General features: G+C 39.5%; 1 protein-coding gene across 1 annotated transcript in view; it reads left to right on the forward strand.

The window, feature by feature from the left end:
- LOC141113330 (piezo-type mechanosensitive ion channel component 2-like) overlaps positions 1–12,864 on the forward strand; it is a 111,327-nt gene that overhangs the window by 50,352 nt on the left and 48,111 nt on the right. Inside the window, exons 18-23 of the mRNA XM_073606391.1 lie at positions 264–367; positions 3,142–3,299; positions 6,594–6,770; positions 7,253–7,396; positions 9,504–9,704; positions 11,413–11,617. Of these exons, the coding sequence (XP_073462492.1) occupies positions 264–367; positions 3,142–3,299; positions 6,594–6,770; positions 7,253–7,396; positions 9,504–9,704; positions 11,413–11,617 (989 nt within the window). The remainder of the gene's footprint in view (positions 1–263; positions 368–3,141; positions 3,300–6,593; positions 6,771–7,252; positions 7,397–9,503; positions 9,705–11,412; positions 11,618–12,864) is intronic.

Below are 12,864 nucleotides of genomic sequence, written 5' to 3' on the forward strand. Positions count from 1 at the left end.
AACTAAATTATGCACCACACTTTTTTGAGGTTTTTATCCGGTTAATCAACGACAAACGGCCAACAAATCGATTATGAAAATAATCGTTAGTTACAGCCCTGTAAATTAAAAACCCAACAGGGAGTGCTGGATACAGTATATAGTAAACTTTGGCATGTAAGAGTGGGAACGATCCAATTTAACGTTGATTGTTTTTTCATTCATTTTTCTTTTGGGTGGGCTGACCCTTTCATTTATGATAACTGGGCCTGCATGCTGTACAGGCTGGAAACTGAGAAGCAGAACAGCGCCAGTCAAAGCACGCTGGAGAAGATTGATGAAATTGTGGTAGACGCAGAGACGACCACAGAAGGCACACAATCTGCAGGTGATTAACAGATTGTCCTGTGTATGTTATATTGTAAGAGCCTGTAAATACAGGTGACTGTGAACTCTTTCACTTTGAATCTGTAGTGTTTTTACAGATTTACAACAATTTCCACGGGTGAACAATATATACAGTTGTGCTGAAAAGTTTGCATACCCTGGCAGAAATTGTGAAATTTTGGCATTTATATGGAAAATATGACTAATCATGCCAAAAAAACAAGAGATCCCCAAATTTTCCACTTCTTATTAAATGATTGAACAGTTCTGATTGGCATATTCAAGGCTTTGGATATCTTTTTTTATCCTTCTCCATCTTTAGTTAAGGTTTTATTACCTTGTTACGCAGGTCTTTTGACTATTCTTTTCTGCTCCTCATGGATTAGTATCTAGCCTGCTTAGTGCATCCATGTGAGAGCTAACAAACTCATTGACTATTTATACACAGACACTAATTGCGATTTAAAAAGCCACACATGTGGGAAATTAACCTTTTAATAGCCATTTTAACCTGTGTGTGCCACCTTCTGTGTCTGTACCAAGGACAAACATTCCAGGGTAAGTAAACTTTTTATCAGGGCCATTTGGGTGATTTATGTTATCATTGTGATTTTAAAAGAAGCCAAAAAACTATGTGATAATAAATAGCTTCATGTGATCACTATGCTTGAATAAAAGACAGTTTTTTGGCACGATTAGTCATATTTTCAATATAAATGCCAAAATTTCACAATTTCTGCCAGGGTATGCATACTTTTCAGCACAACTGTATATATTGTTCACCCGTGGAAATTGTTGACTTTTGCAACATATCTGATATCACAGACAAAAATTAGACCTTTATTCAAACAATGTCTACAGATAAAGGTGATATATGTGAAATATGCCTACTGTTACTGTGATCATACAACTCTGAAGGAAAGCCATAAATGATGTGATTTTCTTTCCTGCAACCATGGGCTGCAGGAAAGAAAATCGCTCGATTCCCCCTTCAGTCAGTGTTGATGAGGGAATCTTTCCTGTGTAGCTATTCCTTTCTCCTGGCAGGGGGAGCCATCCCTGCCGGGAGAACACAGTGATTATTGCTAGCAGCTATAGCTGCTGGCAATTGCATGCTAGAAATCTGACATATTGGTTGTACCCAAGTGGATCGATTGGATTGATTTGGGTACAATCAGCCTGCCTATACATGGATCAAATCTTGGCCGATCCTTGCTGAACTGGTCGATATTGGAACCATCTATAAACCCTTATCTTGCTCTAATTTTTTTTTTGTAAAGGCTTTTTCTTAACATGCCTCTCATGAAGGTTGGGTTGGTGGGGTCTCTTTCTGAGTGTGGATGCATGACTTTGACTCCAACTTTAGCAAGAGTTACCTGAACACCCCACAATGAAATTTGGGGTTCTTGGACACTTCTTTTGGCCTTATACGGTCAGCTCTTGTGGTAAATTTGCTCAATTAGCCAGACCTAGATAGCAGTTGTTTGAAATGTACACCACATGTAGATTAATTTTCTTGTCAAATTTGTTTATTGATTTTGAAAATATAAACATTGGTACAATTAACAAAATATTGATTACATTAAATGGTAGCATTAGTTGAATTTACGTATCGGATCTTAGTATTTCTTGTAGTTACAAGCAATGAAAGACTTAAATAGGCTATATGTTTTAGAAAGACTATGGTGTTACATGTAGATTAATTTTCATACACTGGAATGACTGGATTGAAATTATTTGGTGATCTTTTTTTATATCCTGTTATGCCGTGTACACACGGGCGGACTTTTTGACCGGACTGGTCTGACGGGACGAGTCCGGCGGACAATCCGACCGTGTGTGGGCTTCATCGGACCTGCAGCGGACTTTTTCGATTGAAAATCAGACGGACTTTAGATTTGGAACATGTTCCAAATCTTTCCAACGGACTTGAGTCCGGTCGAAAAATCCGCTCGTCTGTATGCTAGTCCGATGGACGAAAACCGACTCTAGGGCAGGTATTGGCTACTGGCTATGAACTTTCTTTTTTTAGTCTGGTCGTACGTCATCACGTACAAATCCGTCGGACTTTGGTGTGATCATGTGTAGGCAAGTCCGTTCGTTCGAAGGTCCGTCGGCAAGACTGTCGGACATTTGATGCCGAAAAGTCTGCCCTTGTGTACACGTCATCAGACTCAAATGCATCCACAACTTTTCTTTCTGAGAGGCTTAGAAAGCTTGATCTTAGTTTAGTGATACCATACAAGTGAAAAGCAAAAGTGTCTGAGGTTTAAATAAGACAGGTTCCACTTGCATACTCCCCTAAGGAGGTTCTCATCCTTGACACCTAATTTGGAACACGGAGATTCTAATTTTGTGGATTTGAAATGGTGGTAAATGTTGAGATGTTCCTACTTTTTCACATCCACATCATGTCATTAATTTAAATCATAAAAATGAATAGGACACTAGTTCTGGTGACCCTGTGACAACCAGGAATCCCCCCACTTTGGAGGGATTTTCTCTCACTTCCTGTTTTGGCTATGAGACAGGAAGTGAAGGTAAATGTCCCTAATCGGTCACAGATTGCAAAGAAATAACTTGGCAGGGGTTATAACCCTCCCTTACTATATCCAAATTGAAAAAAAAAGTGTTGCCTTTAATTATACATTAATACACACGTGTTTTCTAAGTAAAGAGGTGTAAAGATGTAAAGTAAAGATGCTTTTGAAAATCCAGGAACTTTATTAATAGTACATTGTATGGTGAAGTGTAACCAATGCCACTTTTTAACAGAGACAAACCCCTGGATTCTTGTGATTGACAAGTTGATGTCCATGCTCCTAACTCTGCTAAATTTCATCCATGCTGTGCAAGTACTCATGTGGAGGTTGCTAGAACTACACATTATCAAGATTGTGTCCACCATTATCATCTGGATCACACTCCAAGAGGTATCAAAGAATATCCAAAAGCATCATAGACACCACCTTTAAGTGAACCTGTGCCCAGACTGTGCACACTAAAGTATTTAGACATTCTGAACAAGCAGTAAAAGCATGTTAAAACAAGCCCCCATTAACCTTGGTAGTTATAGGCATTTAGGGTTAATTTGTCTTCCAAGTTCACAAAAGACTTCTCTCTGTGGAGAGCTGATCTTGGCAGCCTGTCAGCCCTCTAATGTAAACAAACAGCAGGTGTTTCTGGCCTTTCAACACTGGTTCTATCTGTTTTGACCAGCAGGGGAATCTGTGAACAGATCTGATTCCGGATGGCATAGATGTTACCCTTGTGACATCTGTGTCTGTTCAGTTTCATCCTCTTTGAGCTTAATGGACCCGTGTTATGTCTATGGGTAGGCAGAATGGAAAATGATGCATACCTTTTTTTTAAAAAAAAAAAATCGGACCTAGAAGGACTCAAACGCATGTCCATATACATCTGTCTGCCCATAGACTAACACAGAGCTTCCATTCAGATCCTCCTGAAAAACTAACAGACGGCTCTGATCTGACCACCCATGTACAAGGGGCCTAAGCTGGTAAAACCAACTGAAACTGTACTTAAAAGTGTTTTTTTTTTTGTGATCTTTGAGGATCTTACATTACAAGCAGCTAGAGAGATCAGGGATGGCTTGTTTTAAAGCTCTTTTACGGCTTGTTAAAGCGTAGCTCCACCCAAAAGGGGAAGCTTCGCTTGGTCACTAACCCCCCCCCCCCCCACTACCACATTTGGCACTTTTTGTGGGGTAGGGTGGAGCGAGTACCTGGTTTTTACAGGTACCCACTCCTACTTTTGGGCAATCTGAGTATTTGTGGCCCCTCCTCCTTCCCCTACTGCCTTCTGGGACACAAACAGGTCCCAGAACGCGACGGACCATTCAGAAATCGGTGTGACTTGCGCATGCGTAGTAAAATCCCAGCTGTGACGCTTGAAGGCTTTGCTGCCTGTTTTCCTTAGTGAAGCTGTCGGTGCATGCACCTGAAGCCGATTGAAGAATCGGCTTGGGGTACCAACATCGCTGGATCCCCGGACAGGTAAATGTCCTTATGCTAAAATTCAGCAGCTACAGTAATTTTTGTTGCCCAGACTGGAGCTCCTCTTTAAGAATACTCTATGTAATAACTTAATGTCCATATTCTGGGCACAGGTGCACTTTAATATTTTTACTGCTGTCCTTGATAGAATCACATATACAGGTGCATCAAAAAAAAAAAAAATAGAATATTATCAAAAAGTTAATTTATTTCAGTAATTCAATTGAAAAAGTAAAACTCATATACATTTTATAGATTCATTACACACAGAGTGATAATTTGCAAGCATTTATTTCTTTTAATTTTGACGATTATGGCTTACAGCTCGTGAAAACCCAAACTTTATTTTACATAAGACCAATAAAAAAAAAAGATTTTTAACACAGAAATGTTGGCTTACTGAAAAGTATGTCCATCAGTGGCAGCCCGTAATGCAGCACGCAAGGGCTCCGCCCCCCTAATCTAATGCATCCGGCCCCTTAATCTACATAAAGGGTGCCGGACGCATGGATTCCAATGTTTTCTGTTTTTTTAGCACGTGATTAGAGCTAGGGATTCTAATAGGCTTAAAATATATATATATATATATATATATATATATATATATATATATATATATATATATATATACCACCAGTGGCCACTGATGTCCATGTACAGTATAGTATGCACTCAATACTTGATTTAGGGCTCCTTTTGCATAAATTACTGCGGCATGGCATGGAGGCGATCAGCCTGTGGTACTGCAGAAGTGTTATGGAAGCCCGGGTTGCTTTGATAGTGGCCTTCAGCTCGTCTGCATTGTTGGGTCTGGTGTCTCTCACCTTCCTCATGACAATACCTCACAGATTCTCTATAGGGTTTAGGTCAGGCGAGTTTGCTGGCCAATCAAGCACATTATGATTATTAAACCAGGTATTGCTACTTTTGGCAGTGTGGGCAGGTGCCAAGTCCTGCTGGAAAATTAAATCTGCATCTCCATAAAGCTGGTCAGCAGAGGGAAGCATGAAGTGCTCTAGAATTTCCCGGTAGAGAGCTGTGCTGACTTTAGTTTACTTTCATCCAAAAAGAGGACTTTGGACCACTGAGCAACAGTCCAGTCCTTTTTCTCCTTAGCCCAGGTATGACGCTTCTGACATTGTCTCTGGTTCAGGAGTGGCTTGACAAAAGGAATGCGACAGTTGTAGCCCATGTCCTGGATACGTCTGTATATGGTGGCTCTTGAAGCACTGACACCAGCCGTAGTCCACTCCTTGTGAATTTCCCCCAAATTCTTGAATGGCCTTTGCTTCACAATCCTCTCAAGGCTGCGGTTATCCCTGTTGCCTGTGCATCTTTTTCTACCACACTTTTTCCTTCCACTCAACTCTCCATTAATATGCTTGGATACAGCACTCTGAACAGCCAGCTTCTTTCGCAATGTCCTTTTTGTGACTTACCCTACTTGTGGAGGGTGTCAGTGACTGTCTTCTGGACAACTGTCAAGACAGCAGTCTTCCCTATGACCGTGTAACCTGAACCAGACTGAGAGACCATTTAAAGGCTCAGGAAACCTTTACAGGTGTTTTGAGTTAATTAGCTGATTAGAGTGCAAAACCATAAGTCTACAATATTCTAATTTTCTGAGATACTGAATTTTGGATTTTCACTAGATGTAAGCCATAATCATCAATATTAAAAGAGAGAAATGCTTGAAATATACCACTCTGTGTGTAATGAATCCATATATAAGTTTCACTTTTTTAATTGAATTACTGAAATTAACTTTTTGATGATTTTCAATTTTTTTAAGATGCACCTGTGTGTGTGTGTGTGTGTGTGTGTGTGTGTGTGTGTGTGTGTATATATATATATATATATATATATATATATATATATATATATTGTATATGTGTGTGTGTTATCAGTAAAGTTGAAGTTTCCATTTTCAGTTAGAAGTAAGATGCCCCCATTGAGAGGGTGGGGAATTTATTCCAATTACCTCATTTTGGAACATGATTATCATCTGTGAGTCTGTTTGAAAAGAGTTTAGAGGAGTCCTGAGGACTTAGAGGCACTCACCTATCTCCAAGCTCTTAATTGGCCCTAATAAAAGCTTATGGTTCAGGGCGGTATTCCTCTGTCCTAAAAGATGCTGAAGAACCCTTTTAAGTGGTAAGTTTTTATAAACATATATGACAAAGTACAAACCTTGCTGTGTTGTATTTTCAGGTGTCTCTGATGAATTGTCTTTTCTACATGCCCTGGGTATTTGCGCTTCCATATTCACACCTCCGTCCATATGCATCCAACATCTCTACCGTATGGTCCTGTGTCATGGTCATCTGCAAAATGATGTATCAATTGAAATTTATTAAACCACTTGAGTATTCCTCCAACTGCACCAAGGTCAGCAGACACAATACTGTTGCCATTGATTGAGTGGAAGCTCAGTAGTGATTTTATAGGGGTGATTGGTTGTGGGGCGTAATCAAGCACTGGGTCATGCTTATCCCCAACTAATTTAGAAGGGGCTCCCCGGAAATAATTCATAAATGCCTCATTGAACTTTATTTGTAGGCTCTCAAAGATCAGTGGAGGGTTTTCTTTTCCTTTAATTTCCAGTAGTGCTCAAGCTTACATAGTTATTATCAGGTGCTGTTGGGCTTAACCTCTCTGATTATATATATTCTGGGCTCTTTAGAAAACTTTCTTTATTCTATTTCACAGTTCTGTTTCCAACAAAGTAGACATGGCTAATGGGTAATTTAGTCCCACCAGCTTCAAATTCAAGCTCTGATAGCACCTTACAGCAGCTATACATCTAAATTATTTGTTGTTTGTTTATATTATCAATTTCAATGCATAGTGTGATTGTTGTTCCTTCTTAGGGCTTATACCACAATGGAAGTCTCCACAGTCCAATTTCGGATGAGCTTTTACAGAAATCTGTGTTATATGTGGCACCTGTGGACCCTGCTTTGTGGTGTGGAGGTCTGCGTAAATGTGCAGACAGTGTTTTGCCCTGTCTCCAGGTAAGATTTAGGTTATCTGCCCTTTTTTTATATATATATATATATATATACAGTATACACAGGGAGCAAACTCTGGATTTAGAGAAGTTGAAGTAATGTTATCCTTGGTGCAGGGTGATCATATCAATGCATTGGGGTTCACTTACTAAAGGCAAATAGGTTATTCATTTGGCAAGGCAATTTTTATGTTAGTTTAGTGAATGAGGTGAAGTTGACTTCCAATAACCAATCACGTGCAACCAAGAATACTGTTGTGTTTGATTTCCCTTGCATGTTATTGGGTATTCTGTGAATTTATATCCTATTGACCAAGCTAAGCAACAATTCCCTTGCACAGAGAATCGCCTAAATACCTTTAGTAAATAAACCCCATTGTGTCTAGTTATCCTCCAAACTGAGTTGTAACCTGTATAGTTTTCCTCTTCCAGTGAGCAAAGTGAATGGGAAGCTTCTCAACACACATGATTTAACGCTTGGATACCTCATGTTCACTTCCCCTGGTTCGAATCTCAGTCAGTCTTGTGGGTCCATCAACCGCTTAGGCTTTATTCAAACATAGCCTACACCCATGCGAGGGCTGTGTTTTGCCCTCATGGGGATGCACAGGTGTTCCATGCATCCCCCTGCATACAGTCCCTTCCATGTCAATTGGGATACAGCAGCTGCAAGGACAAAGTCGCTCCTCCTAATTTAACACAAGGGCAAACATGGTCCTCACACAGGTGTACGTTGTAGTACGCCCAAGTGAACAAGGCCTTACACATGTGGATGTTCTGATTTAAGTATCTAAAGAAAATCCTTGTCTGAAGCAGTCTGTTTAGTCTTAAGAAAGCAGTTTGATTTCTTCTTTAAGGCTCGATTCACACCTATGCATGTTGCTTTTGAGCGTTTTTGGAGGTTTTTTTTTCATGCTTGGCACGTTTTTGAGCAGCGTTTTTGTAGCGTTTTTGCCGCGTTTTTGCCGCGTTTTTGCCGCGATTTGCGTTTTGCGTTTTTTTTTTTTTTTTTTTTTTCATTTTTTTTTACAGTCTTAAAAAAAAATTACAAAAAAAAAAAAATTAAAAAAAAACAAAAAAAAAAAACGGCAAAAACGCACCAAAAACGCTGCAAAAACGCTGCAAAAACGGTGCACTTGCGTTTTTGATGCTTGTCCATTGAAATCCATTACATGCAAAACGCTGCTTTTTGCATGAAAAAAAGTCCCCGACCCTTTCCAAAAACGCAGAGATACAAAAAAGCATTGATGTGAACATGTTCCATAGGAACCCATGTTAAAAAATTCCCATGCATTTCTGCAAAATGCAAAATGCATCAAAAAACGCGCTAGTGTGAATGGAGCCTTAGAGGAGAAATAAACAGAAGTCTGTGATTTGTTTTGAGGACGCCAGTTTTTTACTCCGTTTCATAAATGAGGCCAGATGTGTATCACACATATGCAGCCTTTTCATATTCTATGTATTCATATCACCTCAAAGTTTTCTGGATCACACATCCCTCCATTTTTACTAAAAAACTGACACTCTGGGTGGATAAAGCACTATGATTTCCTTTTTTTTTTTTAGTAAACTTATATTCAAGCTGTGAGGTTTACTACCCTAAATAGAGGAGACAGGTGTACATAGTGTGAAACAGAATTTAAGTAAATATTTGCTATGTTTTTAAGGAAGATCTAGAATTGTTAATTGTACCTAAGCAATACGCACTCTTTGTCTTGAATTCCTCTTAAAAAAATTCCTGGTATGTGAGGGTGCCTACAGTCTCATAGCTGTTAAATGGCAATGTGAGATCTAGGGCACTGCTGCCTCTGCCTTCTAGTCTCAGGAGATTTTGAGTGGGTTATCACCACTGTATTGCTTGTTCTCCTTGCTGGAGACTCTAACATACCTCTATCAGGGTGGCCACCTTTTATACAGACTCATTGCAGAACAAGTCAACAGTGAATCCCTAATTGTGAAAGGGATCAGCTGCAGGGAGTACAAAGGCAATACTAGTCCTTTGCCCTCTGCCTGCCTTTTTGTGTGATGCAACCTTCAGGGTTCAGCTCCTTTTTAAATTAATATTTCCAATACAATGAGAGACATTTGTTATTGATCATTTCCTCTTGTAGAACCATCTCCTTATTCTTGCTCTGATGGCTATTGAAGCAACCGTGTACCGCCACCAACTTTATTACCGGGTACACAACAAGCTCACAACCCCCATTACTGGAAGCATCTTTGACAACATCACACGGAAGAATCTTGATGATGGACTTGTTAACTGCTCAAAGTACTTTATCAATTACTTTTTTTACAAGTTTGGACTGGAGGTGAGATGCTGGGTCTAAATATACTTGCTTATGAAATTCTAAACCTATTTAGATCACTTGTTAGTGTTCAGAATAGTATGCAATACATCGTTAAAGAAAAACTGCATACCAAATAGGATTATTGAGGTTTGTCAGAGAACCACAAAATACAACCATGTTTGTCTCCTTGAAATAGGGGGAGGAGCCAATAGGCAGTGGAGTGCCTGATACTATGAAAAATGTCAAATTTATACTAAAGCCTTTATTACATTATGGCTGCATATCTTACAGTAGAATAGAAATAAGCTATGGCATTATGAGAGTAGTGCTCCTTTCCTTGTTAAAGTGGAAGAAAAGGCTAACACCAACTGTTCTTGAAAATGCTCCCTCCTCCTATGTATCCTGCTTACCCTGTATAAAAAGACCCCTCCTCTACCCTGCAGCAGCCGCTTACTGACACAGGGGAGCCAGAGCTGCAGGATTACGTAACTGGAAGTAGAATAAAGAGAGGTATGCACACAGATCTTTTTTACACGGGTTATGCAGGATAGGTAGGAGGATGGGGGGAGCTAATGTTTTCAGGGAAAGATTTGTTGATCTTTCTTCCACTTTAAGGCCTGTTTTTTTTTTTTTTAATGATTTATAAATGTTAAACTTGCCTCCCCTGTGCTTCTTCTCACATCCCTCTTCAGCGCACTTGGCTCCAAACGCCCCCCACCCACCTCGCTGAGTGCCCCCAAAGCAAGCTGCTTGCTATGGGGGCACTCATGCGTGCTCCCTCCAGAGATGGTTCTGTATGTCCATAGATGCACAGAGCACAGCTCGGCCTCGCCCCCCACCCCCCTGGCTGTGATTGACAGCAGTGGGAGCCAATGTGCTTTTATGCACATTGCTGGATCAAGATCAAGCTCAGTTAAGTATAAGTGAAGGCTGGGTGGAGAGCTGGACAAAGTCTGTTTTTTACCTTAATGCAGAGAATGCATTAAGGTAACAAGCCTTCAGCCTTTAGAACCACTTTATGATTTGACAAAAAAAAAATAGAAGCCGATTTACTATGCACAACTGTACAAGATTCTGTGTTCATCACTTTTAGTTAATCCCCCCTAATAATTTGTATTTCCAGAAAAAAAATTGTACTTCTTGAAAATATACAGTTTGATTTGGTGTTTTTAATTTTTGTTTTGTGTTTTAAATTTAAATAGCGCTTTAGCAAAATCAATCACAACTGGGCTCATGCAGGAATCTGAATGATCAGTCTTTACTACGTTAACTGCATTCTTACTTATGAAAAATTTATAAATCTACTGTATTTAGCTGTACTTACCTTGTCCGATTTAGATTTACTTACTTGGCCCACAAAAGGGGGGCTCTTCTGTGCCCCTCTCTAATTTATTTGATTTTTGTTACACTTTGCTATAAGGTCCTGACTTCGTAGGCAAGCCCTGACTGGCATTCTCTAATGCTTATGAAGACATGCCCCAGTGGCAAGTAAGGGCGCCCTCATTGTACAGTGGGATGGAAGTTGGTGGAGCTTAGCCATGAGTTGGCATTTAGTATGTAAAACTAAATCGGAGAGTGACACAGGTTTGGCTATAAAGGAAATTGCAGTGTTTTATCTTAGCAAGACTTTTAAAATATCTTCAAATGGTGCATGGATCCACTTTAATGTGATTTTAAAACATGCAGATAAGCATAGAACACACTAGGTGAAGCAGTCTCAATTTTTCAGGTTTGTTTTGTGATCTCGGTAAACGTGATTGGACAACGGATGGATTTTTATGCTGCTCTGCACGCTGGCTGGCTACTCTACTTACTGTACCTGCGTCGTCGAAAAACCATTGCGGAGGTCTGGCCAAGATACTGCTGTTTTATTGCTAGCATAATGACTGTCCAATACCTTCTTTGTATTGGCATCCCTCCAGCATTCTGCACAGGTAACCATACTTACATTTGTCCTTTTTAACCGCTTATGTCTGCAAATCATAATAACAAAGTTCTGTTCAAGTTGATGCCAATTTTAAGTAATAACAGCAGAAAGACTATTTCCAAGAGTTTTAGTCAACTTTATTTCTATTCAGTTCTAGTAGAATGCACAGTGCATGAATATAAATTCTATGTTTTCATACTATTTACGTATTCCTAGGATAATATTGGAGGTATAGGGCTAAAAAGTATAAGTAGGGTTCAACTGTATTGCCAATTATTTCTTTGCCAATGCAATATCCTTTTTTATCTCTTATATTAAATATCACAGTGCCGTATAAATCCTCCTCTCTAGTAATACTTTCTTGAGGTATTTTGCATATGTCACAGAATAATGTTCTTACATAAGTGGTATATTTGTTATAATAGAAAAAGAAATGGGGGCGCCAACACTGTGCCGGAAATATTAGTGAATAATAATGTAGTATTGGTTGCTACTCCTTATTTAGTGAGCCACTAAAGTGCAAATAAGGTATGAGAGGCTTTGGGATCCATGGTTGGGTGTGCCTGGGCTAGCCCCATCGGATCTGACTATGGATAGGTTTCTGGGCCTGAATGTGGGTTGGTTATATGGTTTGAACTTAATACAGACATAGTACTGACTTGGGCATGTATTTTCTTTATGTACTTTGCATGGTGTTTGTGTTGCTTGCTTCCTGATGTATACATAATACAGTAACTGTTGACATGAATCTGGTTTATCTTTGTATAATGTAAATGTATGTGGTTGGCTATGTTCTTTTAAACAGTATGTAACCAATAAAGTTTTTTCTTGGATAAAAAAAAGTGCAAATAAGATGAAAAGAAAAGGGCGCTACCGGTGTAGCTTTTGTCCTCATGGCCTTTCATTACTAGAATATCACGTTACAGAAACTTCAGCTAGAATGTTTTGTGTTATATGGTCATGCTAGCTGGATCTATTCAGTTTTCCCACTTTTCATAAAGGTTCATAGTTACCTAGTAGGTAAGGTTAAATAAAGACAATAGTCCATCTAGTTCAACCTGTGTAGGTGTACGCGTGTCGGTAGTTATTTCCCATATCCCTATATGTTGTGTTCTTTAAGATGCATGTCCAAGAGTCTTTTAAAATATCAATACTCCCCTCTGCTGCCACTAATTGTGGAAGAGAGCTCCACATCCTTATCGCCCCGACAGTGAAAAAACCCCTGCTCTTCTCCTCCAATCTTATTGTGTGGCC

Source organism: Aquarana catesbeiana, linkage group LG12 (genome assembly GCF_042186555.1).
Source record: "Aquarana catesbeiana isolate 2022-GZ linkage group LG12, ASM4218655v1, whole genome shotgun sequence".
Lineage (NCBI taxonomy): Eukaryota > Metazoa > Chordata > Amphibia > Anura > Ranidae > Aquarana > Aquarana catesbeiana.